Source organism: Tyto alba, unplaced genomic scaffold (assembly GCF_018691265.1).
Source record: "Tyto alba isolate M040663 unplaced genomic scaffold, T.alba_DEE_v4.0 Super-Scaffold_34, whole genome shotgun sequence".
Classification (NCBI taxonomy): Eukaryota; Metazoa; Chordata; class Aves; order Strigiformes; family Tytonidae; genus Tyto; species Tyto alba.
Window position 1 is genome coordinate 6,670,499 of NW_024881309.1, and position 26,937 is coordinate 6,697,435.

Genomic DNA, 26,937 nt, shown 5'->3' on the forward strand with positions numbered 1-26,937 from the left:
AGAAGTTGTGGGAAGGAGGCGGCAGCTCCGCTGTTTTCCTGAAGTAGCCCACGAGCTCTACTCTCCTCTTAGCCCGAGTCCCTTACTCCAGGAAGGAGGGCGGCCGTCGCGATCGCGACGCCGCCGCTCTGCGGCGGAGCGGGCTCGGCCGCAGGACCGGGAGCTCCTGCCCCGCGCCCGGGCAGCGCGGCTCCTTTAAGGGCGGGCGGGCGGGCGCCCGCGCCGGAGCCGGAAGCGCCGGCAGACGCGGCCCAGGACCCGCAGAGCCGAAGCGCGGCGGCCCCGCCATGAGCCGGCCGCCGGCCCTGCAGGCGCAGACCTGCGGCCCCTGGGAGATGAAGGAGCGCCTCGGCACCGGCGGCTTCGGCAACGTCATTCGCTGGCACAACAAGGTAGGCGGCGGCTGCCCGGCCCGGCCCGGCCCGGCCCGGCCGGCGGCCCCAGCTCACCGAGCCCGTGCTGTGTCCGCAGGAGACCGGCGAGCAGGTGGCCATCAAGCAGTGCCGGCAGGAGCTGAGCCCGCGCAACCGCGACCGCTGGGCGCTGGAGATACAGATCATGAAGAGGTGAGGCGGGCCGGCCCGCCGCGCCGCGCGGAGTGCCCGCGAGGCGGGGCTGCGTCAGTGCCCCTCGGGGCGCGCGAGCGGGGGCGGCCTTCGAGCGCGGATCTAACGGCTGCGCTGAGGTAGATGGTGGGAGCGGCTGTCGGCCTCTTGCCGCCTCTTCCGGGAGGGCGCCTGACCCGCCACACGCTAAAGGCAGCCTCGCGTCGTGTTTCGTCAGTCTTGGGTCTTGAACTTCATGTTCCGGCGCTTCTGCTAGTGCCTTCAGCGTTACAGCAGTTGTGCTACGTAGCAGTTCTTTCACCTGGCTTAATGTCTGTACTGGGTTGTTTTCTGGGGCGTTGGATTGATTTTGTAGGATGCAATGGGCTAATCGCAGTTTGGGTCTTTTCTGGAGGGTGGCGACAGACTGCGTCCCATTCCTTCACAAGGCACATGCCCGTAGCTCCTCAACAGACCTGCTGTGCATGTGCGTTGAAGGAATGGACTGACTGCCCATGAAATGCAAGGAGTGGGGATGAGTCTAGGTCTGTGAAGGATGGATGAGTTGCAGACGTTTAGATTTCACTAGTTCAGTTTCTGAAAGGATTAATGTCCTTGTAGGGTTTTGCGTGATGAGCATGTGAAACTGCACAGCTGTTGCAGAACAGTCATCTTTCAAGTGTTACTCTGGTTCCGCTCATCATGTATATTTCCCTCATGTACACCCCTCAGACTGAACCATCCCAATGTGGTGGCTGCCCGTGATGTCCCTGAAGGGATGCAGAAGCTTGCACCAAATGACTTGCCATTGCTGGCCATGGAGTACTGCCAAGGCGGAGACCTCCGCAAGGTGAGGTCTGTGGGATACTGACCAAGGGCTTTTCAGCTGATCCTGGAGTTTCCATTAATGTTTCTCTGTAAAACCAGTGTTTTCACATCCTGATGGTTCCTAATTCTTGCCTTGGCACCAACAGGTTTTGATGGGTTAGTCCTTGATAATATTTTCAGCTTTTGAAGACTTAAGTATTTTCTGAAACTTTTCATATTTGTGTGTCTGCAAGTGACACTGCGAGGAGTTTGCACGTAGAGAATGAGGGCATGTGAAGGATGTGCAACAGGATGTGAGTAGGGCCAGGACCGTTGTAGGGTAGGGTACATCTGTGGGCTATACCCTTCCTGAAAGTGCTTAACTCCTATCTGTCATAGGAAAAGATAACACGTTAATTCTGATCTTACTGTTTTTATATCCTTTTCTGTAATCTGCCCACAGATAAAACCCAAAGTTTAGAACTGAGATTTGAGCTGATACTGCCAGGTCCAGGGGAACTGGCTATGAAGGATGGAGCAAGTAGAAGGAAGAGAATGGGGATGACACTGACTTCTTTCACCTGCTCTTTTCTCCTCTCCTGGAGTTAAACCAAGGCCTGAAGCCATAATTGCTGCCACCGGAGGTCACAATCCCATGGAGTTTTGTGCCTCTAGAGAATTTCATTGCTGTTACTGGAACTTCTTGTATCCATGAGAGTCTGTGGGATTGTGAGCCTCACTCAGGATACAGGAGGGAAAGACTAGATACTATGTCATTTTCTTGCAGTACCTGAATCAGCTGGAGAATTGCTGTGGCTTGCGGGAAGAGGCTATTCTCATCTTGTTATCTGATATTGGTAAGTGGTAGCAGTACCTTTAGTTGTCTGAACTATGGAAACCCTTTCAGTGCTGAATCCACTAGGAAGGATATGCAGCAGCGATCTTAATGACTCCATCTTAGACTGACCTTTGAAGAGTATATTTGTTTCCTGTCCTGCTGTCCATGTGGAAGAGCCAGCCTTTGATTTTTATTCTTGAAAAGGGAGAGATGGATTTTTATTGCCCAGCAAAAATGCCGCTCGAGATTTCCTGGAAGGTTCTGAATAGCTGAACGCTTGCAAAGTGACTCTGGTTTATGTTGCACGTCAGTCTTCACCCTCAGCTTAACAGCTGATTATCAGGACTTCAGAGTGTGTGTGATCAGTGGATTTCCATTAGCATTTGGGTAACCACTGTGTGGAATTTTAGACAGTTCTGGTGCAAAGATTGCCAAGTGCTGTCTAGAGACTTTTAGGGTGGAGTTTTTTGGTCAAGCTGTGTTGTGATCTTAAGGAGTTGCAGCTGAGGAAATGATTTAGGGGCGTATGTATGCTTAGAAAGTGAGCTTGTGGCAAGAGAATAAATGTGCGTTTGTCGTTACTGCAGGTGTGGCTGTTAGGCATTATCTCCCATCCTTTGTGTTCCCAGAGGATTTGTGTTCTGCCACCTCATCGTTGTACTCCTTAGTGACCAGGAAATGATACTGAGTGCTGACTGGAGACAATGGCAGATCATCTTTAGAATGAAGCTTGTGTTCACAGGCTTGTGCGTGTATGGGAAGAGGGGCAGACCCAAATTTTCAGTTGTATGATCTGAACTGTAGCTGACAAATATTTTCAACTATTGATGTAACTTGTTCTGTGGGTTGCTTACAGTGCATGCATAGTTGGTCTTTCTAGGGTTATATTGTTGATAACTCATGAAAGTCTAGCTGGGTCATTTTGCGTTGAACCAAGAGAGCTTGCTCTGGGAATGCAGCTCTGTCAGAAGGGACATGAAGTCTCAGAGAACAGAAAAGTGAGTTCCTTTGGCTCAGGCCTGAGTCACGGCCGAAAAGCACAAACTGGAAATGCTGCTAAGTTGTGTTTTTTCTAGCATCATGATATTACTTTCTATCCACATGAGGGGAGATATAGTAAGGTATTACCTTGAGCAAGTGGAAGAAAATAGAGGGCACTTATTCTGCCTTTGTGTATTCTTAAGATGAGATTTTTGGCTTTCTAGTATAGATGGAATTCATTAGTCTGCCAGTTGTAGAGTCTCACTGGTTCTGAGCAGAAAAAGTATGTTGCATTATAATTTCCTATGAAGAATTTTGCAGGAGAAATGGAGAGAAAAACACCTTATGGACAGAACAGAACAAAATGATTGGCAGAGCAGATTTTGGATTCTAGGTTAGTACTGTTGAAGAAACAGATAAGTAAAGAAAAGCTGAGTATAGCCACTCAATCACCCAGCCAGGATGTTAACACTGATGACTTATTCTATAGGCAATTAGAAATTTCTGGATTGGTAGCCCTCATCCTTACGGGAGATTTCACCTTCCCAGACATCAGCTGGGATTATCATACTGCTGTGATGAGCAGGTCTTGGAAATTTTTGAAGTCTGTGGGCGATAACTTCCTGTCACAAGTACCCAGCCAACTAGGAAAGATGCCCTCCTAGACTTGCTATGTGACTTGCCTGTGAATAGAGAAGGACTTGTGGGAGATGTGATGGTAGGTGGCTGTCTTGGCCACAGTGATCGTGCAATGGTTGAGTTTAACATTTTTAGTGTAATAAGAAAAAAAGGACAGCAGGGTTGCTTCCCCCTGGACTTCAAGATAGCAAACTTCAAGCTATTCAGGGAGCTATATTTAGCGGGGTACACTGGGAATCTGCTTTTGTGAGCTTAGGAGTCCATGAGTGCTGGTCAGTTTTTAAGAACCACCTTTTAGAAGCATAGGAGCGGGCGATTCCATTGTGTCATAAGTCAAGCAAGCAGGGGAGAAGACCAGCTTGGCTGAGCAGGTAACTCCTCATAGAGCTCAAGAGGAGAAAAAAAACCTGTGATCTCTGGAAGCAAGGTCAGTATTTGCAGGAAGATTACGGAGCCGTGGTTCATATATGCAGGGAGAAGACATGAAAAGCCAAAGCTCAATTAGAGTTCAAACTGGCTGGTGTTGTGTCAGACGTCAAGAAAGGCTTTTTAAAATCTGTTAATAGCAAGAGGAGAGGTCTAAAGAAAACACTTGTTGAAGGTTGTCACCTGACTAATAGGGATGAAGAAAAAGCGGAGGCATTCAATGCTTTTTTTGCCTTAGCTTTTAATAATACTTACAGACGTTGGGCTGTCCGGTCCCCTGAGTCAGAGGACCGTGAGTATGGAAGCAGTGACTTTCCATTTGTGGACACTGAAATTGTAAGGGACCAGCTGTATCAGCTGAATGTTCCTAAGTCCACGGGCCCCAGTGGGATTCACCCCAGAGTACTGAAGGAGCTAGCAGATGTTATGGCAGGACCCCTCTTGATCATCTGTACCAAAGGTCTCAGGAGTCTAGGGAGGTCCCTGCTGACTGGAAGCTAGGGAACGTAATTCCAGTTTACAAGAAGGGCGTGAGGGGAGACGCAGAGAGCAAACTGTTTGTGTCTGAAAGTGTTTGATGCCAACTCTTGCTTTTGCACTTGGTGTTTCATTGTATGTTTGATTGTACAAGATCTGACCCAAAAGCCATGCTTATGCTAGGTAGAAATGAATCCGTACTGGACTCATGCTAGGTACTGTTAGTTACACTCTTACAAGGAGCTTTTTCTGTGTCTCAGCTTCAGCTCTCAGGTACCTTCATGAGAACAGGATCATCCACAGAGACTTGAAACCAGAGAACATTGTGCTGCAGCAAGGAGAGCAAAGGGTAAGCAGGAACCAGGTATCTCTGCCTGCATAGACAAGTAAGTGTAAGAGGAGCATGCGTGTGCTTCCTGCAGTTACAGTTGTCCCTCTGCAAGAACACTCAACCTAGGATGACAGCTAGCTCAGTACTGAGTGTCAGATGAACAGTATTCTGTGTGCAGCTGAGATGAAAGGTCGTGTTAGACTTCTAGTAACACCTGCCATTTTGACTTTCCACTAATAAGGAAATAACCAAACTGTACCGATTGACCAAAGATCTGATTAGCAGTAATGTCTCCAGATCTTGAGTGTATCAAGCCAATGACAACTTTACATACTTTGTGATTTTAGGAATCTACAGGAGCCTCCCATTTCTGCTTCCATCTCTTTGTTGGCACCTTTCCTGCGTACCTTTGGGGAGCTGAACCTTTTCTTTCTCTGCTGTATAGTGTGCTTTTAACAGGACCTCTCTAGTGTTCTTATTTTCTGTTGTGTGTTTCAGTTAATACACAAAATCATCGACCTCGGTTATGCTAAGGAGCTGGATCAAGGGAGCCTATGCACATCCTTTGTTGGGACTCTGCAGTACTTGGTAAGGAAGGAATGCAGCTACCACTTTGCAGTGGAATAGAGTTAACTGTTATCAGGCTTTGGGCTGGGATGAAGTACTTTTCCTGGTATGGTGTGTGTTTGGGGGGTCCTGCAGCTAGCAAAGGTGGCTTTTTTTTTTTTTTTTTTTTCTGACACTGGGTTTTACAGTGTCTGCTAGCTATGTCTGCTATAAGAAGCAGGACTGCCGATAATTTCTGCTGCTCGCTGTCAGAGGGTCTCCAAGCTCATGAGAGGCAGAGCGTTTAGCACTGTCTTTAATCTGTTGTACAAATGTTAATGAGCTCTTAAGGGATAGAGAGGGCTAAGAGATGGATGGCTTTATCTCACGTATGTGTAAACTGTCTCAGGCTCCAGAGCTGCTGGAACAGCAGAAATACACAGTGACGGTGGATTACTGGAGCTTTGGCACACTGGCCTTTGAGTGCATTACAGGCTTCCGACCCTTCCTACCCAACTGGCAGCCAGTGCAGTGGTGAGTGAGCTGGGGCCAGGTGATAAGAAGAGCACATGCAATGCAACTGTCCCATTTACAGGAAGTACAAGTGTGGTCCCTTGATTCTTAGGGGTAGTATTCCTGTATTTCTTGCCCTTACGGCAACTGACTCCCTTCACAGGAGTCTGACTTACGTGAGCAAGTTCAGAGTTCCTGATGCTTGCTCTTTTGGATCAGGACTGACTCCTGCAGGGCAGGTAGCAGAAACCAAAGCGGCATCTATTGCATCCATCAAGAGTAGCTTTGAGAGCCTACTAACATGCAGGCTGGGGAAGGCAGGTGATCATTTCACCATTGTACTCGCTTGAATTCATTAGGCATACAAAAGTGCGACAGAAGAGTGAGCTGGATATTGTCGTTTCAGAAGACTTATCCGGAGAAGTCAAATTTTCTAGCAGTTTACCCTGCCCAAACAATCTAAACAGGTAAGGACTAGAAATCTGTAATGCCACGTGGGGATAAACTGTTTCTTCTGTAAAAGGACCAGGTTTATAATATAGGCCTTACTATGTTAACCTGTGAATAAATTGAGTGCATGACACGAACAATGCTCGTGTCCCTTGTCAGACTTGTGTAGTTGTGAGTCTCTGTGTCTTCTAAACACTACAATTGTGATGGGGGGGGGGGGGGCGGGGAAGAAGGGGAGGGGAGTTGTTTGTAAGTCCTCCTGCAGAGACTGGGCCATATAGTGACTGCAAATGTGCTTTTGCCTCTTCTGGTCCCCTTCTTGTTTTGGTCCTTCAGTGTTTTGGCTGGGAGGCTGGAGAAATGGCTGCAACTCATGTTAATGTGGCACCCACGGCAGAGAGGTACAGATCCTACATATGGACCCAATGGGTGTTTCAAAGCTTTGGATGACATTTTGAACTTGAAGGTGAGTAATGGGTTTGTATTACCCTGAAAAGTTTTCCAGAGAGTAGTTGTTTGTTAGCCCATGAGAGAAGAAGCTTGGGTGATAGACCTAGGAGGAGGAGCAGCACAGAAGCTCATTTAGGTGTCTCCTGGCAGTCAGTGACAGATGCTTTCTTGATTATTTGAGGACAGATACTCCCTGAGCTTGTTGGGAGTAGCAAATAGCTTCTGTGTGAGCTTGGTTCCATATTCTGTTAGAGCATTTTGCAGCTGAAGCTGTTTAATTGCCATGTGTCCTCTCTTCTAGTTGATGGAGGACAAGGGCTTTGGTGTAGTGTTATGAAGTAGCTATCAGGTGACTTCCTGAGCCCTGCAAGTGCCTCAGACAGTTTATTGGTGGCCAGTGTCTCAGTCCTGGGATCTCTGCTCAAACATGACCAATGTATCTTCAGCCCTTCTCATGTCCCACTACTTTTCTCGTAGTTGCTTCATGTTTTGAACATGGTTACGGGAACTGTACACACCTACCCTGTGACAGAGGAGGAGACTCTGCAGAGTGTGAAGGCCAGGATCCAGTCAGATACAGGAATCCCAGAACAGGACCAGGAACTGCTGCAGGAAGCTGGACTTGCATTGTTTTCTCAGAAGTTGGCCGCTAAACATATAGCTGATAGCAAGGTGAGTCTGGATACTCTCTTGCTCTGGAGTGAGTCGACAGGCACTGCTTCTCACTTAGGGTGCATAGCTCTCCCTGCTGTCCTGGCAGGCTTTTGTCATAGTAGCCACACAGACCTAACAGCCCTTGCCGAATAGGCACCCCATTGCATTTGGTGTTCAGTCTCAGTGGCTGAGGGGGAACATTCTGTTCATGGTGTTACTGAGGCTTGCTTTTTCTGAGAGAACCTAGCTGAGTCTTTTGTCTTCTGCAGATGAATGATACTGCAGCTGTAGACACAGACCTCCTCTTCCTCTTCGATAACCAGAAAGTTGCCTATGATGCTCAGGTTGCCTTGCGTCCTCATCCAGAAAGCGTTGACTGCATCCGTAAGGACTTTCTCTAGCATGAATGTGAGAGGTTGGCTGCATCGAGAGGGCTGCCTGTGTTCTGTGGTCTGTATCATGTGCAGAGAATAGAGAGAGCTTTTGCTTATTGGGAGTGAAGAAGCAGTAAAATGAACTGGCAAAGTAACTGAGGGAGAGAAGTGTTCGATTTTGTTATATTGGGGAAGCTGCACAGGGGTTAGCCAACTATAGGCTTTGCAAGAGGTAACATGCCCCTCAAAGGAGTGATGTTTTGGTCTGTTTTGTCATGTGATAACTCTACCTTTAGGCTTCATGCTGATACACACATTTCCCCCCAACTCCTTGCTCTGTTTCCAGTTCAGGATCCAAAGAAGAATCTTCACTTTTTCCAGTTGCGGAGAGTGTGGGGTCAGATCTGGCACACGATTCGGATGCTGAAAGAGGACTGTAACCGGCTTCAGCAGGGACAACGAGCAGCCATGTACAGGGGCAGTTTCTGTTATCTCTGCCTTTGCTCTCTGGTGAAAGGGAAGGGACGAGAACAGGACAGCACATGAGTGGAGCCATTAACGATTAATAAAAAGCAGAGAGTTCTGTCCTCTGACAGAACTGCTTTTGTGCTCACTGCTACACTCTGAAATACCTGCTTTTGATAAAAGTGGAAGTCTGTGTTTTTACTTTGGGTGGGTAACAGGACCTCCTTCTTGTCCATGCAGGATGAATCTGTTGCGTTACAACAGTACGCTCTCAAAGATGAAGAATTCTATGGCCTCTCTTTCCCAGCAGCTGAAAGCAAAGCTGGACTTCTTTAAAACAAGCATCCAAATCGATCTAGAGAAGTATAAAGAGCAGATTGAATTTGGAATTAGTGAGTATAGCATCTGACAAACAGGTCTCTCTATGCCTCTTATCCTCACAAGGTATCTACCTTTTCCTGTATGAACCTCAAAAAAGCACTCACTCTTTCTTCATTCCTGTAGCTTCTGAGAAGCTGCTGTTTGCCTGGAGAGAGATGGAGCAAGCTGTGGAACTTTGTGGGCGGGTATGTTTCTAAATCTAACTGCTTATCCTAAAGAAAAAGAAGCTTGGTCCTCCTCTACTGGAAGGAGGCAGAGGGCAGGATGTCTGTCTAACAAGAAGCAACTTCTGCATCTGAATGAGTTCAAGTGAAAAGCAGAATCTAGGGTGCCAGGAGTGGATGGGGTTGTGTGCTGAGGGAAAAGGGGAAAAGCGGTGAGGGATAGTATGAGAGAAGACATCTGTAATAGCCAAGGGAAAGAAAGCATGAAGGCCTGGGAACTAGCAGTACATTTGCTACAAAGTCTGACTGTGCAATGGTTGTTTGTCACAGGCTGAATTTTTGATCAAAAAAATTCTTGGAAGTTGTTTTATCCCAGAGCACTAAGCTAATTTCCTTGAATTGAAATTATTCATATTCTCATTTATATTTGTCCAAGACTGCTGTTTGCATCTTGCCGATGTGTTTAGAAATGTGGATGAGAAAGGAAGAGCCAGTGTGAGTGGTGGTGTCTCTTGGTATGAGACTGTCCCATTGCTTATGTTCTGCTCTGCTTTCAGGAGGATGATGTGGATCAGCTAGTGAAGAGGATGATGGCCCTGCAGACAGACATTGTGGATCTGCAGAGAAGCCCACTAGGTCGTAAACAAGGAGGAACATTGGAGGATTTGTGAGTTGAGCTACCCTGAACTTCATATGCAGGAGTATTGCTAGATAAGATTATTAACTGCAAGACAATGAAAGTGCTATCTCTTCAGCCCAGATTATGGGGGTCTGGGAGGATTTTGACACTAAAAGACAGTTTTTGACTCTTAACCTGTCATTGGTCTATTTCAGTCTAGTGTACAGAAAAGATTTGAGTTCTTGAACTACTTGTTCATAATTTAGGTTCTAGAGAAGTCCTTTGTGTTCTGTGCCTTTTTCTTCTAGAGAAGAACAAGCCAGAGAGCTGTACCGGAGATTGAGAGAGAAGCCAAGAGGTAAAAGACATTTTAGCTCGAGGTCAGCCTGCTTTGTGTGGATGGTAACTTTGGCGATGGAGTAATGAGCACTGAGAGAACTTTATCTGAATTCTAGGCCTGCCCATATGCTAGCTGCACATGGACTCTACTGGACTTGCCTTTTTTTTGAGAAGGGAGTCAGGGAGTCAATTTTAAACGAGGCCAGCCTCGCTTTCTTAGCACCTTCTGAGCCTGAAACTCCTCCGGAGCTCTTTTCAGAGCAAGCTGTTGCTGCAAACATACGCTGCTGTTTCTGTGTAGGAAGGATGAAAGGACACAGTTGTTCCTTTGAGCATCTATGCCGCCCCAAGGCATTAGACCCACCCTACCAACTCTGCTTTTCAATTTGTGTAATTTTGAAAAAAGTGGCTAAAATCCTGTGCAATTCATCCCGCTCAAACTTGCATGCCTTGGACTTCGGATGTTTCAGGATTGAAGAAGCAGTGGAAACAAGCCACTAAGAATCTTCTCACTATTTCCTCTAAGTGTACCTTTTTGTGTAATAGTCTGACTCTCATTCCAGATCAGAGGACAAGTGGTGACAGCCAAGAAATAGTGCGACTGCTCCTGCAGGCAATCCAGACCTTTGAAAAAAAAGTCAGAGTCATTTATGCTCAGCTCAGGTGAGCTTTGTAGAGTAAGCTTTTACGAGGGTTCAGAGAGAACATTTTCTCTTTCAGCAAAAGGTTTTGTTTTGGAGGCTTAACCACCAGCACACACAGATAATGAAATCTAGAATGTTACAGGAAATAAGAAACTTGAGCAGTGTTCCCCTACTGCAGTTGCCCATGTGTTATCTAATTATTTTTTCGTTTGTTTGTTTTTGTTTAATAGTAAAACTGTAGTTTGCAAGCAGAAGGCACTGGAATTGTTCCCCAGAGTGGAGAAAGTGATGAATCTGATGAACGAAGATGAAGAAACAGTTGTTAGGCTTCAGGAGAAACGACAGAAAGAACTGTGGAACTTGCTGAAAATTGCTTGTGTAAGTAAAATAAAAACTAGTTTAACCTGAAAATATTCTTTGTAACGCTTTGTAACACTTGTTACTGAAATAATTAATAGTAAATTTGGGAAGTCCTGTGGTTCTTTTCTCTGTTACTTTGAATTAGTATTAAAGCCAAGTTCCAAGCCCTCTCGTACTCCTGGCTGATGGAAATGGGTGGAAATCATTGCAACCTGAATCTTCTGTGTTTTCTTCAGAGTAAAGTACGCGGTCCTGTTACTGGCAGTCCAGAGAGCATGAACACATCACGTCTTGGTAGTCCTGGTCAGATGCTACTGCAGGTCCCTTCTGGAACCTACAATTTATCAGAACCTGTCAGGAAAAGGTGAGGCAAACTCTGGAGTTCTGTAGCTGCTAATGCCAGCACTACAAAGCTGGGGCTTCTGCTTTGTGAAGTAACAACACCCAGGCTTTCTCACATTTTACACTTGGTGTTCAGCTTCTGTTGTCAGCAGTCTTTTTTATCTAGTAACTGGACTTCAAGGGGCTTGTGAATCTCCCGTCTGAAAAACTGGGCATAATGTATAGCTTTACTTCCCCTTGCCTCAATAACAAAGGGTTTGTTTTATCTGGAATGGTCGGGCTTACTTTACACTGCCAACAGGAACTGTTGGAGCATGGTCATGTAAAGTGATGGTAGCTGAGCAATATCATAAAGGAGAGACTGCTTAACCAAGCACCTGCAGTTCTGGCTTGCTTAAATGAACTGGGTCAGCAGTTGGAATGACAGACCTTGGTTTATTTACTTGTATGTTGCTTAAGCCTTTAGTTTAGTTCTGCCACTTTTTCTCCAGCAACAGTGACTCCAAATAATAAGAACCCAACTCCAAACTTGGAACATGCTTCCTTTCCCCTGTCCCAGTAAATCCGGGGATGCCACAAATTTTCCCAGTTGCAGTATGAATTACGAGCTTATGAGTTGACTGGTAAAGGTTTAATATTCTTCAGTGCTCTGCAGCATACCTGCCAGAAATACTTCTTAAAGGTAGAAGCAGCATCTCTTTCAGCAAAACTGTCATGGAAAATAACGTGTGTGATAATTGTCCCTTTCAGTGAGGAGCTACTGCTGGAATCGCAGAAACTCTGTAGCCAACTAGAAAATGTGATGCATGACACAATGAAGGATCAGGAGCAGAGCTTCATGGTAACATATTTGATATTCTTCTATAGATGCACTGGGGGAGTTCATGGCTTCAAGCTTTTGTGTAACATTGCCACCAGTAAGCAATAATAGAAATCTGCATGTTACTGTTTTGGACAAGGAGAGAGTAGGAATTGTGGGAGATAGAAAGCGCTCACCGACCCATTCCCCGCTTGCTGAGAATGGGAGCCGGGCGCTGGGGCCTTCAGTTGTGCTGAATAATGAGGCAGAGGGGGGAAGGTGCTTGGCTGCTGTACAAAAACATTGCAAAATTGCACTCTTAAAATTGGGATGGTCTTGCTGTGGCAGTACATTGGTGTGTAGGGATGCTTATTTAGTGGTGTGGAATATTGAAAAGAAAGTAAAATACTAGAGAAAATAAGTAGCTTAAGGGTTTCCTTTAACAGCAGTTGTGTGGTTAAATCACAAAACTATATTGACCAGCTTGTTCACAGTAAAATTTTTAAATCTTTTAAATCGCTCCCTCTTTAATCTGGAGAAATCTCAGCTGTGAGCTAGTGTTGAACTTTGTAGTTCTAACTGTTTATTCTTTAGGCTCTAGACTGGAGCTGGCTGCAGCTTCAGGTAGAAGAAACAAACAGTCCAGAACAAACCCAGATGTAAAATCACTTCGGTTTTCTCTGAAGACATGCTACTTCAGGAAGGCAACTGTGAGAAGCTGCTCCCTCTGAGAAGGGAAGTTCAAGTGCCTCCTTCTACTGTCACCTACTGCTTCTGTGATACACGTGGCCTAGCTTTTAGTATCCATCTCTCGGACACTTTTTTCACAATGATACAGTAGGAAATGTCTGTTCTAAATGCTTGGGAAAAGTTCTTAGTCATGCCATAAGACAGCAGCTGTTCTTATTCTCTGTCCTGATGTATTTTCCCTTAGGTATCACCTGGGGTTTTTTTGCTGCCTTTCAGGCTTTCTGATGAACAACGGACAACGCAGACAATCAGCCTGCACAGTCACTAGTAGATGTCACCTTCCGAGTATACTTGAACTGTGAACGTAATTTCTTAACTTTGCCGATTTGCACTTTTTTTTCCTTAAGTGTAACGGTTGTACTTACTTACCCAATACTTGTTTCCTCTATGGGAACGAAATTATCTAAAACATGTAAACTTCTCGTTTGCTCTTTTTGATACCCTCAATAACATTTTAATGAAAAAGCTGCTTTCACGGTGCAGGTTTCTAAACCATGAGAGGTGTAAGGATGTTATACTAGAGACCAGAAAGAAGGAACTCTTCAGTGTACACATACAGTTTAGAAAAGCACTTGCAGGTTATCTGTTATTAACAGTGTTTAAAGTTGCACCAAAACAAAAAGCACAGCTGGACGAAACACAGCTTTTTTGAACCTTACAGAGAGACAAGACACATCAACATTATGTTCCAACTGTGACCCCTTTATTTCATTCTGATGTACACCCAAATTTCCACTACAGCATACAGACAACCTTTTACAAAAGGATGTGAAGTATAGGACATGCAGGATGCAACACAATAATGGGGAGAGGTGAGATCATCTTTTGGTTTTAGGAACAGATTTAAAATAGGGGAAACTGAAGTGAAATGGCACAGACATCACAACTTCCATGCATGCCTTCAAGTATCTTCCTTTGATGCAGTGGCTCTCTCTGGACTTCAGTGTTGGGTTCAAACGATTCTTTGGAAGAGCAGAAAGTTCATGCTTCTTGAAATTTCAGAGTAAGATTAAGGCCGGAACACACTGGGTACGCTTTTCCTTCACCTTCCAGAGCACCACTTCTTGTTTTACTTAAAGCTGCATTAAGCTTCCAGCTCAAATCCCAGCCCAACTTTGTGACCTCCAGCACTGAAATTCTTGCCATCAATCAAGCCTGATAGGGTCAGCTTTACACCTAGGAAAGCAATGAACGAGACCCTTCATACACTGATATATTCCTGTACAATGCCTTCCCTCAAGTACTTGAGCCTCATTACTGTGTCTTAGTTGCTATAGGAACTTCTGTACGTGTACATCCTTTACTTCTATGAGCTTACATAAGTTTTCTAGATAATGTATCTATTCTCTTCTAGAGATGACAATAAACTAACCCATAGGGCAGTACTAATGATAGTTGCTGCTACCAGTTAGAATTACCTACCAGGTCGGAGGGCATGAGTGTAACCAATTCCAATCAGGCTGGCATTATTCACTTTAGCCTACGGGAAAAAAAGAAATCACAGTATTTATACACTGTGTATAAATATTCAGACAGAATCGTCTGTTAGAAGGTGGCTTATGCATGAACTCTTTCAGCTACTTGCAGACTAACCTCTAGCCGAGGCATAACCCAATCTTTTTCTTTTCTCTTCAAGCGTTTCCAGCTTAAGCTGTAACAGGCTTAAAGTAACAGTTCCAATCTTTCCCTCAAATTGTGACCCATTATGCCTACATAGAATGCCACCTGTCCTTCATTGCCTCTGTCCTTGTCTATATATCCTTTAAAGGGCTAGTTACTGCAGTCCCTTAGTAGCTAATGAAGCATCTTGTTCACAGATCCCTGTTCACAAAGTGATTAGTAGTGTTTTTTTTTTTTTTTTTTTTTTAATGAGCAATAAATATATGAATATGCAAACTCATCTTTGCATTACTAAGTTCTGAGCTGTTTACAGTAGTATTTGCCATCTGTAATTTTGTCTGAATGACCCTGGAACTGATTGTTTTGAAGAGTAACAAATGCTTGCTACTTCTGTTCTTAGTGTCAGAATGTTACTTTTATTCACTGTCACCTCCCTATGGACATGTTTTGTCTCCTGAACCTCTCTCACCTTCTCTCTATGTAAACCACCTTTTTTTTTTCCCCCCCCCCTAACGTTTCTGCAAGAATTTGCAAGCATCAGTTACAACACCTATCTAGGACCTCAGCTGACTTTCAAGGGTTAACCGCGTGTTAGGTGAAGGCTGTAAACTCTGCTGAACTTCCATCATTTTACTGTAGTACAGTTTTACGTTACACATTAGGTAAGAATTACCTACATCCTCTCGTTACCTTTTGAAAATGCATTTTGCATAGGCTCCAAGCATGCTAGTCAGACTAGTGACTATTTCACCACAGACAAAACAGTGCTTTATTCTTTTTTAAATAATTGCACAAATATGACCTGCGAGATCCCAATTTAAATTTGAACCACACCAGAAGCCACAGTCTGCCGTCTACCGTACTTTCTCAGTAATTGTTTAAAGCAAGTACTTCATACCACAATTTTTCAGTATCTGAGGGAGCTTGGAATATTCGTTCCTGTAACAAAATTCTTACCACAATGGAAGTCTTCTCATCCAGTTGGTACTTAGCAGCAATGCCGAAACGTGTGTTGTTACTGCCAGCAGTCCAAGCAAGATTGACTGATGTCTCAACCTTATTATTAACCTTCTGATAAATAGACCCACCAAACTCTGTGCCATCATTCCTGTTTGTAATAGATGAAAGTGTGTCAAGCCTTGCCTTGTTTAGTAAATAGTAACTAGATTAAGCTAGCTGCCCTTGCTTTAGTTGTACCGAAGATGGAAACACCAAGTAGAAGTTATTTCAAAACACTTCAGTATCCCCTTCCATCCACCCACCTTTCACCTAACTCCATTAATGCTCACTGTTCATCTAGTTTGGCTCCTCAGATAATGCTCTTCTAGACTCAGATAATGCTTACACGTTAGTGTGCAGCTGAAAGTCTCCTGCCTTATATCCCAAGGCAAAGTTATTCTGAGAAAGCTTAGACTTCGCTGTATCAAAAGCCATCTGGTAGCCAGCAAGCCAGCCTTCGTAGCCCAACACTGCCCAACCATAGATGGTTGGTCCGGAGAGATCAATGTCTATGTTGCAGCCTAGATTTACATATTCTCTTTTGTAGGAGGTCTTCAACTTGCCACTCTTCTTCCTGCAGAGAGAAACATGCCATTTTATCCCTGGTAGTATGCAAGTATGTATTATATGTAGTTTTATTCATGTATGTATGTTCCTTAAGGCCAGTTAATTAAATTACTGTAATGCCTACTCAAAACATTAACAGCTGCTGAAGAGGGCATGGGATAAGGGTGTTATTGGTATTATTTGGTGCCACTTTTTTCTCCACCATCTCAAACTCCTTAAAGTCCTCAAGAAGCAAGACAGACAAAAGCATTTCCACTTAATGCTCTAAAAACCATGAGGTTTCAAATTTTGTTCTCCGCAAGTGAGTGCAATGCATTGTGGCATCATCAGTTTCTTTCAGGAGCATTCCTGATATCCTGCACTGATAGCTGGCCTTTCTGTCCTTCAGTGGCTTTTTGTACGCTCAGTTCTCTCCACCATTCCTTCACATGCAGTGCTGGTTTTCCTTCCTTCTTCACTGCCCGATAGCAATCTCTATCAAAAATGAATTTCCTCATCCTCCAGATACCATCCACTTAGCCTTTTTCTGTCCTGCTGGAGAATTCTCTTCCTCTCTCTCTACTGCATCTTTGTGCTCATTTTGGTATCAATTCAAACTTAACTGAAACAAAATTTTATCACTTCCTTTCTCTCTCATTGAAGACGCAGCAGCCAGGTCTGGGGTCTCATTTTTGACTTGGCTTTTAAGCAGTATTTCAAACTCTGATTTTTCTGATAGGCTCTCCCCAACAATAGAGAAAAATACCAGTAATTATTTACAAAGCATTCTCAAGCTTTATGCATTGTCCAAACACAAACACCCCTCCTTTGCTCTACTGCCTACCAAAAATAAATACATGGTAATTGATGAAGACAAAAAAATGCTATTGCACTGCCTATCATAATAGCTATGCAATTCTACCTCCTCATTCAGTTGTGCATAGACATCTGCTCAAAGGCATCAGGAAAAAAAAAATAATTTTGCTTTGTGTTCTTAAGGCACTGAGTTGACAGCAGCAGGACTGTCAACACCGTGACAAAGATGGCACAAGTTAAGTGGTCCATGTAATACCTAGCTGGTTAAGGGGAGAGTTATGAACACACAATACCTACTGCAAAACAACAAATTTGCCAGTGGCCAAGAAGCTGAGGATTCGTTTTTAGCAGACCTTGTCCTGAGCCCAGTATTATCCATTGCCTTCAAAATGTCCTATAGTATATGCAGAATATTCTACAGTAAACTTTAAGCATCTACACGATGACCAGAATAAGCATTTCTAATTAAAAGTTATGGGAAATTCTAGCACTCCTTAGATAACGGTAACAGGACATATTTACCCTGTGTTTGGTACAAATGCAGTGTCAAGAGCCACCTTCAGTCCTTCAGCCAACTGCAAAGAAAAACAGACATGTCTGCTCAGAACTCTGCTGAAATGTGATTTGTTATATTCCACTCCTATAGCGCTACTGCCTGTCTAAAGAGAAGACAAAACACAGCCATAATGTCTCCCATATGTTTTACAACAAAATCTGAAGATGCTGTACGATGACGGATTAAAATTTGGGCTTTTTCTTCCCACAATGAGGCCCTATAACAGCGCATTCTTTGTAGAGACGTTATTACACAAAGATTTCAAATCTAGTGTTGACAAGGAAATTGAGAAAGTATGTTAAAGAAAGAAACTGTTCAGTTTGTGTTTGCTTATTCCCTATATTTCCAACAGTCCAGACAGTAGGCTCAAGAATCTCTGTCAGGATCTACAGGTATTCTTTTAAGACACAGTACTACTTCACAGGCCAGACCATGGACATTTCCCACCCCTGTTTTGAGATGGACAGCATCTTCCATTTAAAAGCACAGCTAAAAGTGCAAAAACATTAACTACAAGAACTGATGGTCATACATGGTAGACAGCACCAATGGAACTTTTACTACCTTTGGCACCATGACCTTACACTTCAGGCATTAAGTGAAAAGCATAAAGCTATTTCTTTGAAAAAGAATTGTGTGTTTTGAGAGTGCTGTATGCTAGCAACCCTTTGTGTAAGCAGTGCCAAGGTGTAAACACAAATCTTTCTCTTCACCCTGACAAAATATATTCAATCTCAAGGAAGCCAAACTTAAGTCCTTATGTATTAGAGCATTTAAAACTATGATACCCCTCTTCTGTTTTCCTTGCATGACTGCAGCAGTGACACTTCTACATAGCTAGAGCACATCTTTAAACAAAAACTCTATTCAGAGTGGATAATTATTGTATTAATTCAACCAGCTAGCTAGTTTTGCATGCCTGTAACCGAAGTAACTCTGTACCTGTGGATCATGATGTAGCAGCAGATTGCTGTGAGAATGCTTGTGCTCCACACCCCCAGAATTCATGATGCTCTCTCTCAGTCTATGCATTCTGCAAATATACATAGCTTCTTTCTAGTACTCCAGTTCTATGCAACTTTCACGCTTCAGTGTTTTCTGCTCAACTCAACGCTGTCTCATATCAACTGCAGAAACATTTTCAGAGTATCTACTTCCTCTTACCTGATCCTCCATGGAAACTTCTGTTCCCAATGTGTTGTCTGTGTTCCACTTCTGGGTGAATGTAAGTCCATAGTCTTTGATCTTATATTTCGTCTCTAGACTGCCTGAAGCCTTGCCGGTGTCTGTGTTTGAAGAACCAGTTGCGGTGAATTCCTGCCAAGAGCATAATATGAGTTTCAGCACTCTAGTATTTAATTACATTCAGTTTTTCTACTTGTCAAGTGCCAGCACTCACACTTGCTAGGCCTTCTGACATAACCATCAAAATACTCTTCCCCACCTCCACTAAAAATAATTATTTTTGCATCACAAGATGCTATTTATTTTGGTATCTCTGTTCCGGATATTTCTTTCATTGAGGTGTGCTCACAGAGCCCTGGAACTTGCTTAGGTTGGAAAAAGTACTATTACACAATGACCTGACCTCTTTGCTTACTTTTCATCTGCATCATGAGTTGATTACCTGCTTCCCCCCTCTAATTTTTACCGCACTTTCTTCCTAACATCCACCAACCTCCCCTGCCCCAAAAAACCTTTTTCCAATTTCTTCTTTTGACTCCAAAGTGGCAATTGTTACTTCAACATTCCACAATTTGATCTGTGCCTTTACATGGATCCATATCCAGAGACAGACAGATATTCATTTGGGATACAAAGCTGCCTGTATCCTTGAATTTTTCCTAGCGATCTCCTCTAATTCCCTTTATCATCTTATCAGTACCATCCCAATTGCGCACGAAACAGTAACCATTATAGTCCTTCTGGAAATCCACTCTCCCTTAAGAAAAGCAATCCTATATCCAAATTATGTTGCTATATGAATAGCAAAAAAAAAAAGAAGATTTTTCTTTCATTTCTCCAACCACATAAAGTGTTTCTCCCTTTTTGTTCTTCTTCCTCCTTTCAGCAGTGAAAATGTCTTCCAGAGAATGGTCATTGATGCTTTTCACAGCTACTACTGTAGCCTAGCAGTGTTGTTCCCCCTACCCTTTACACTATTGTCACTTATACTGTTCATATACCATGTTGATGACTTTAGTACCTTCGCCCTCAAACAAACTGCTCTGTCATTACCTCAGCCAGCAACTACATTTTCCAAGGTAGCTCACCTCTTTGTAAGGCACTTCAAAATTGTAGACCTTTCCTCCTTCAGGGTATAAGAAAATAACCTGACCCCACTGGCACCTTGACCTCTCCATCAGGCTGGTCCTTCACTGACTAGTGTAACCGAACCAACGACTTTGAATTTTGTATAATGTGTACTTTGTAACATGCTGTCTTACGCTGTTTGGCCAGTCCCCCACACATCAGAGCTTCCCGTTATTCAGGGGACTTGAAATCTCAGTGAACATCTCTCCTTCAGAAATAACTTAGAGGTAGCCCACTCAGTGTTTCATACACAACAGAGTATAAAGCAATGAGCAGTCACGTTTTTACAGTATTAAGCTCAAGGTGTACGAGCTAGGTTTTAAGAAGCATCTGAGAACTCATCGCAGTTGTTGTCCTCATCTCAGATATCTTCCTTGAAGAAAAATCTGCCATTACGTTTCCAAGTTACGCCACTTCTGAAATGTAAATATTGAAACATACAGTGCTTAAGAGATGACAGTTTATCGCCAACACATCCAAGCTTTGGAACCCTGACTTTTCAGACCCATCTCATTCCAGGACAGTATTCTTGGATGCTGCATGCATTACTTTCACAATTCTGGACTTTGCAGAGTATATAAAGACTCTCTTTAAATGGTTTTGAAGTGCCAGGGAAGTACAGCCAGGTAACACTCCTTACAAAACGTGGAGAGGAAAAAAAAAAAAAAAAACCCAACAACAAACACATCCCCCCCAAAACCTCACTTCCTCAAGCTAATGCACTACTACAACAGCACAGCAGTTTTATAACACAGCTAGCCAGCTAACAAAAATACATGACACAAGTCAAGATGCATTAGACTGTCCTTTAAGACGTAATTGCTACGCCCTGCTCTAATGTCACTTCCACAATTTCCGTGTAAAGACATCTTAAACCTGCATCAGAATTCAGAAGTAACTTTTCTGATCTTAGGGCGAGTAACTGATTAAAAAGCTTGATTTGTTTCTCAGACCAAGCAGAGGAAAGATTGTAACATGCTTTCCTCACAGCCAAAGGGAAAAAACCCTACACTGTCCTCTGATGAAAAGCCAAAGTACTTTGCCAGGGGTCAGAACCCTATCTGCTTCTGGAAGCAGAAGGCACACGACAGTCAGCATCTGCTGCCATCAATCCAACTGCCTAAATTAGAGGAGTCTCATCAAACCATCTCGTGTAGAAGCATTTCTTGAATTTTTTGTAGCTGAAAATCAAACTCATTCTGGCTCCATGTCACACTCCAGTCTGATTCAGCAGTCAAGCTCAGCTTCTCATTGACCTTCTAGTTTATGGTGGCTGGCATCTTGAGGAATGCCATGCACTTAACTAGGCCAAACCACTTGCAGTCTATGAAACAATTATAACTAATAGACACTACCATTGTTTTTTAAGTCCACAGGAAATACACCCAAAACATTTCTGTACAGTAAGGATCAGAGGTACCATTAGTATCCAAGCACAAATCAGATCTCACTCTTTGTTTGTAACCCCATCTCCATCCCCCAAATCCCATTTTGTTGCACCAGAATGTCCATTAGAAAAACTAACATGCACAAAATCTGAAGCAAAAGGCAACTGTATCACTACCATATCTACCTTGTTTTCCCTCCTGCTGTTTTTACAGTGTTCTTATTGTGGATTGTTGGATAGAGCTTGCAAATGGCTTTACATACACGATCATACAGCAGATTAAGAGCTATGGACCCAGTCAAACTTCATGATGTGGATCACACGACTAAAAACAATGGAACAGTATATGGATAACAGTATGCACCACAGAAAACCTCGCTAGACAAAGCAATGAAGAACCAATATGCCAGAACAGTCACTATTCTTACCAGCTAGATAAATATCCAACACGAAAGTAGCATGGAAAAGGAAAAAGCCCATTTTAGAACTTAATGCAGTTGTTCATGTTCTGTCGCATTCAGAAGACAGCATCATCAACCATTAGCGTCTTATTTGAGAACCGAAACTTCCAGCCAGCAAAACTATGCAGATCATGAGATGTCAGTAGCTGGTAGCAGTCACAGTATAGAGACAACATAGTTCCTTGTGCCTACACGTTCCTGGTGCACAATACAAGTAATCCATCAAAAGCTCACTTGAGAGAGAATACAGTAATACCAAAGGAATTACTTACATACACCACTTGCATGATAAGAATGCAAGAGAAGAAGGGAGCTAAGGCAAGTATGGTTATGAGGTAGGCTAAAAAGCAGCACAGCCTATTCATCAGAACAGCACTGAGTGGTAGCACACACAAAACTGAGACTCAGGGTAAGAAAAAGCTTAGCTAGGGCACAATATATGCCTGTGGTTAAAGACCAAAATTATGAAATCCATTCCTGGTTTTGCCAGCTCTTCTATGAAATCACGAGGAAGCTCCACTTCTCCACCATTAAACTGGGGATCATAGTATTTTCTAGTTACCCGAAGTGCTACAGCTTAATTAATGTCTATAAAATGCTCTCAAATTGTACATAAAGGATAGGAGGACTACTTAGTTTTAATAATGTCTTGCATTGTAAGCACGGTGGAGAGGAGCGAAAATGAAGTTAAAACTGGCTCTTATTTGCCCCTTGGCCTTCTGGATAAAACCTCAGTGTGGACTCAAAATCCTGTAAAAACCAACAACAGCAGAGCAACTCAATCGCATCCACAAGCGGAAATGAGAGCTATATAGGGTGAAGAAACTTTATGTTTGGGATGCAGCAATGGGAACAGGAAAGAAAGCCACGTGTCCTTGACAAAACACGTGAACATTCTTGCACACCGCAGGAAAAGAAGTATCACTATGTCAGTTCCACACCGTTACACCCCAGCGAGGTACAGGTCTTAAAATGAGAACTGACAGAGAGAAGCAACACCTGCTAGCAAGTTATTGCCACCAACCAGTTTAGGAATTTGTCCTTCCATTGCAATGCTGGTGATGCTGAAAGCCCCCAGTACTTACCACCCCACTGGAAGACTTGGTCTTCAACTCTAACTTGACCATTCCAAATCCTGAAAATAGAAGTACACAGCATCTGTTTCACCGCAATATACAAGCAAGGCTTTCTTCCAACACTCCCAAAGTACAGCAGGTAGGGTACACTGACCTGAAACAGCCTATTTTCATGTTTCAACAGTTGTTGATCTTACTGAGGAATGATTGAAGGTATTTTGACAATTCAAAGTGGGTGGCCTCATAATTTATAGTCATAACAGTCACCCATCATCAAGTATCTCCACCTTCTGTAGCTACCTGCAGTCTGGGACCAACCAATACAGTTATCATTTCTTCAGATTTACTCAATTTACTTTTATATTTCTGATGGCAGGGCAGGTTTTTTTTTTTTTCCCCCCCTTCTCTGAGAAAATTATGTTTCAACTTACTTCAGTCAGGGCCACGTACAAAGATACCATTGCTTTCTTCCTTTTCCTTCTACTCTGCTATGAATCTAGGGAAATACCTGGCCCTTGCATAGGGTAGAAAAGCCTGAAACAACTGACACTAAAGCAGAGAACTTGAGTTGAATTTTAGCAAAGCGTGAACTCCAGAGCGGCAGAAACCAGACCAGAATGCTCGTTAATTTTATGTCGCATATGGATTTGGGATAAAACAGATTAAAAATCTCAACACTTTTAGTATTTCTCCCAGAGAAGGGGCTAATACCAGAATTCCTCCATTTAAATTCCTGAAGAAGAATGCAAATATTGTGAAATAATTTCTACTACAGCTACAACATTAGGCTATTCTGATTAACAGAAAGATCAGTCTGCCTCAGGAACCTGTTTGTTGTCACACACGGTCTCCAATGGCAATTTATGTGAGTTTGACTGATTCAATGCCTCAAAGCAGAAAAACTGTAAGGTAAAAAACGTAGCATTCTTCAGAGACTGTTCTGGAGTGCACCTTAAGGTCAAACTCTTAACTTTCCCCTCTAACTCTTTGTCTACTAAAGCATTCTCATGATACGTGTCTAAATTTCAAATTTAGATGGGGCTAGATGCTCCGGGCCTCTGCTGAATTCCGACCACAAGGTGTTCAGGGGATCTCTGGTGTACCAACGTTTTTGTTGTCGTTTTCAAGATACCCAGGAAAAAATACGAAAGGTTATCAAACCACAGTCACATTACTTACCATATCCCTTGTTGAACACATCCCTGGCAGACTTTCCCAAGTCACTGTATGATGGTGGTACAGCCATTGGGTCTGTAAAATATTGGAAGCTGTAAGAATCTTGGGTTTAACAGCATGAAATCTAAACTATATCCAAAGCATTTACAAATGTCTGTAACTAGTACCCTCTGCATATTTCACCGATATGAACTGCTAAACCTGTAAAGAACATTCATGAAAGTCATCCTTGAATCATCATTGCTCTGTTGGAAACAAACTTCAATTCAAAGAAATTATGAAAGCAAATCCATTATTTAGAATCACTGGACCCCAGGGACAGTATTACATTCAACTACATCTGTAGGCCTCACATTCCTACACACAGCAAAAAAGAGCTCACGGGAACCCTATTGCTGCTCAGATGGAAGAAAAAATTACAACCAGTGAATCATTAAATTGGCAAAAGAGAAACAGAATGTGCTCTTTTATGACAGCTAGGTTTAAATTATTACAATAGTTTTAGCAACACAGTTGTGGATGGAGCAGGGCATAACTTTCTTTTAAAACGCTAAGTTTTCACACAAACCTCTCTTCAGCAGTTTCAACTCACATTTTAAATTTGGGGTTTGGGTTTTTTTTTTTTGGCTGGTTTGGTGTTTTGGTTACTTTTTGTCTGGTTTGTTCTGGGCTTTTTTTAATAAGTTTATCATAATAGTTGAAACCCCTGATTTCAAAAGCCTAGTTACTCAAGTTTTTGGAGCAAGGCTGATGCTTGGACATTTTAACATATAACACACGAGCAGGTTTTTTAAAAAATTGCTCTTCAGTCACGACTGACTTTCAGGGAACTGTCCCGCTGTTGAAAACATGACAGGAACACTCCATAATCATGTATTTGTAGCTGGCCTCCAAACCACATAACCTCTTTTCAGTTAGAAGTTTGAGAGTCGTCAGTGGTGAGCCACAACACATTTTGGGAGTTGAGACAGAACTGTTCCAAGTTTAGAAGACCTCGGTCTACTCTACCTTTCAAATTACGTGGAGATGTTACATCAAACAAAAGCAAGAGCTTAGATAACACACACACACACACACACACAGAGTTTCTGAAAACATCCCACACCCTACCTCTTATGCTTTGCCAGCTGTTTCTCAAATCTACCTCCCTGCACAGGAGGGCATGGGCTTTAGAAAGACAAATGACAACAGAGTTGACCACCGAGCAGTCTTGAGGCCCTCCTCACCAGCTTCACTGAAAACGCTTCAAGTAAAGGTGGACTTTATCCTCCTGTTCAGCACCAACTCAAGCTTTGGGCCGACACCCTGTTCTGTTTAGACCTAGTTTTCATAAGGTTATTGAGACATTTTGAACGTGAGGCTGTTCTCTCTCCTAAAATGTTTTTTCTCTTTACACTATACAGCTGTATTTTCCATATTCTATGGGTTTTAATGTGTATGTTAAATATTATGCAAGTATTTAAACACTATCCTAAAAAAAAGAAAAAAGATTCTTCAGGTTAGCTCGTGCAGAAATACATGAATTCTTGCAAGCCAGAATTGTTTAGAGGAACTGAGCTCACAGTTCCACAACTATTAATACTAAATTTGAATCGGTCCCCATCAACCAGATGCAATGACAAGAGCCGACAAAACACAATGAAAAGCTAGAAAAGAAACATTAAACCAGAGATCTAGAACCAAGCCACAGTACTCATTTTAAGCACCTTGCTTTTAAACAAAGCCTCCTTGATCTTGTTCTTTTTCCCTTCACAACAGTAAAATCCGTACAATTACAGGAGAAAACGTATCAAAGAATAAAAGGCTGGGAGCAGCTGATGATTGACGTTGCCGTCTTCAGATACAGCGCACAGTAAGCCAACATCTTACATAAACGGCAAAAAGGTAGCAGCAGCTCGGAAACTTCAACGGAGAAATAAACACAAAAACACCCACACGAGTTTATGGAATAACTGAAAACAAAAACAAAATTTTTTTTTAAAAAAAGAAACCCAAACCAAAAAACCCGTACACAAGAACGGAAAATGAGAAGAACTATACTTGGAGATGCCAGCTCCATTTTCACCGGCGGGTCCCGCGGCAGCGCTGCCCGTGACGGCGGCCGAGCCGAGGCGCGGCGGGGCGGGGCGGGGCCGGCTGCAAGGCGACGGCAGCGCGCGGGCGCGCTCACGAGCCGCGCGGCCTCCGCCTCGCCCGCTCCTGACGCGCGTTACGCAACGGATAACGGCGCGCGGCCCACCGGGCCCCCCCGCGCCGGCGGCGCGCCCCGCCGCCGCCTCCTCCTCTCGCCGGCGAAACGGCGGCGCTCGGTCGCTGCCGACGCCGGAAGTTCGTGCTTCCCGGTCGGGAAAGCGGAGCGCTGGCGAGACCCCCGGCCGCCCGCAGAGCGAAAGCCGGCCCGCGCCCCGGAGCCGTCGCCTCGGCAGCCCGCGGCCGCGTCGCCGGGCCGGAGGACGCGGAAGCGCCGGCCGGAGCGAGCGGCCCGCCGCCTCCTCAGGGCTGCGGCCCTGCCCCGCCGCGTCAAGGCGACGCGAGGGACGCCCTCCTCGGCCCGGGCAGCGCCGCGGAGCCCCGCTGGGGCCAGACCGCGCGCCCCGCCCCGCCTCGCCGCAGCCCAGGCCCCGCCGCTACCTGCCGGCCGCGCTGCCTCCCAGAAGAGGTCCCGGCGCCCCCAGCCCGCCTGCGCGGCCCCGGCCCCGCCTGCCCGGCCCCGGCCCCGCCTGCCGCGGCCCCGGCCCCGCCTGCCGCGGCCCCGGCCCCGCCTGCCGCGGCCCCGGCCGAGCAGAGGCGCTTCGCCGCAACGACCGCTCCCGGCGGCGGCGGGAGGAGGCCGGGCCGGGCCGCCGCGCCCGCCCGCCGGAGGGCTCCGCAGCGCTAGGCCCCGCTGCTGACGCGCGGAGCGGCGGCGGAGCGGCCGGAGCCGACTCCGGTCTCGGCGGCCCGCAGCAAGGGCTAACTCCTGCTCGGGGTGAGCGTGGGCGGATCGCCGGAGTCGGTATTAACTGCCCCCGGCCTCACGGCAGCTGTGCGAGACTCCGGCAGATACTACAGCTCCTCTCGGCTATTTATCAAACACACAGAAATTTATGTATG

The 26,937-nt window shown here is 44.5% G+C and overlaps 2 protein-coding genes across 7 annotated transcripts; one reads left to right on the plus strand and one right to left on the minus strand.

Moving 5' to 3' along the window:
• The first annotated feature begins 214 nt into the window (after window positions 1–214).
• IKBKB (inhibitor of nuclear factor kappa B kinase subunit beta) lies at window positions 215–13,363 on the plus strand. The gene is made up of 21 exons (XM_032997379.2): window positions 215–392; window positions 472–566; window positions 1,278–1,395; window positions 2,140–2,209; window positions 4,974–5,062; window positions 5,543–5,632; window positions 6,000–6,124; window positions 6,463–6,570; window positions 6,890–7,019; window positions 7,481–7,675; window positions 7,927–8,041; window positions 8,378–8,501; window positions 8,737–8,888; window positions 9,001–9,062; window positions 9,599–9,708; window positions 9,969–10,018; window positions 10,563–10,662; window positions 10,874–11,021; window positions 11,240–11,367; window positions 12,096–12,186; window positions 12,739–13,363. Exons 1-21 carry the CDS (start codon window positions 288–290, stop codon window positions 12,805–12,807), a joined length of 2,274 nt encoding a protein of 757 aa, XP_032853270.2. The 5' UTR covers window positions 215–287; the 3' UTR covers window positions 12,808–13,363.
• A 212-nt stretch (window positions 13,364–13,575) lies between these two features.
• Window positions 13,576–26,579, minus strand: VDAC3 (voltage dependent anion channel 3). Of its 6 annotated transcripts, none has more exons than XM_032997442.2 (10): window positions 26,476–26,579; window positions 23,848–23,919; window positions 22,678–22,727; window positions 21,560–21,562; window positions 18,596–18,748; window positions 17,398–17,450; window positions 15,860–16,087; window positions 15,472–15,622; window positions 14,317–14,374; window positions 13,576–14,070 (listed from the first exon to the last, which is right to left on the minus strand). In XM_032997442.2, the coding sequence occupies exons 2-10, from the start codon at window positions 23,912–23,914 to the stop codon at window positions 13,979–13,981; spliced, it is 855 nt and encodes a 284-aa protein (XP_032853333.1). In that variant the 5' UTR covers window positions 23,915–23,919; window positions 26,476–26,579; the 3' UTR covers window positions 13,576–13,978. The 6 variants fall into 6 exon arrangements, with proteins under 6 accessions (XP_032853333.1, XP_032853318.1, XP_042657535.1 ...); XM_032997427.2 differs by lacking the exon at window positions 26,476–26,579 and adding an exon at window positions 25,885–25,970; XM_042801601.1 differs by lacking the exon at window positions 26,476–26,579 and adding an exon at window positions 25,856–25,949.
• Window positions 26,580–26,937: the final 358 nt, after the last annotated feature.

Excerpts from the sequence above, each read along its gene's own strand:
- VDAC3 (XM_032997427.2), bottom strand. Across the intron at positions 22,728-23,847 it reads TGTGTTCAACAAGGGATATG|GATTTGGAATGGTCAAGTTA; the intron begins GTAAGTAATGTG and ends TTCTATTTTCAG. Across the intron at positions 17,451-18,595 it reads AAGTTTCCATGGAGGATCAG|TTGGCTGAAGGACTGAAGGT; the intron begins GTAAGAGGAAGT and ends TTTTCTTTGCAG.
- IKBKB (XM_032997379.2), top strand. The coding sequence starts at position 288 with ATGAGCCGGCCGCCGGCCCTGCAGGCGCAGACCTGCGGCCCCTGGGAG. Across the intron at positions 5,063-5,542 it reads TGCAGCAAGGAGAGCAAAGG|TTAATACACAAAATCATCGA; the intron begins GTAAGCAGGAAC and ends TGTGTGTTTCAG. Across the intron at positions 8,502-8,736 it reads CAGGGACAACGAGCAGCCAT|GATGAATCTGTTGCGTTACA; the intron begins GTACAGGGGCAG and ends TTGTCCATGCAG.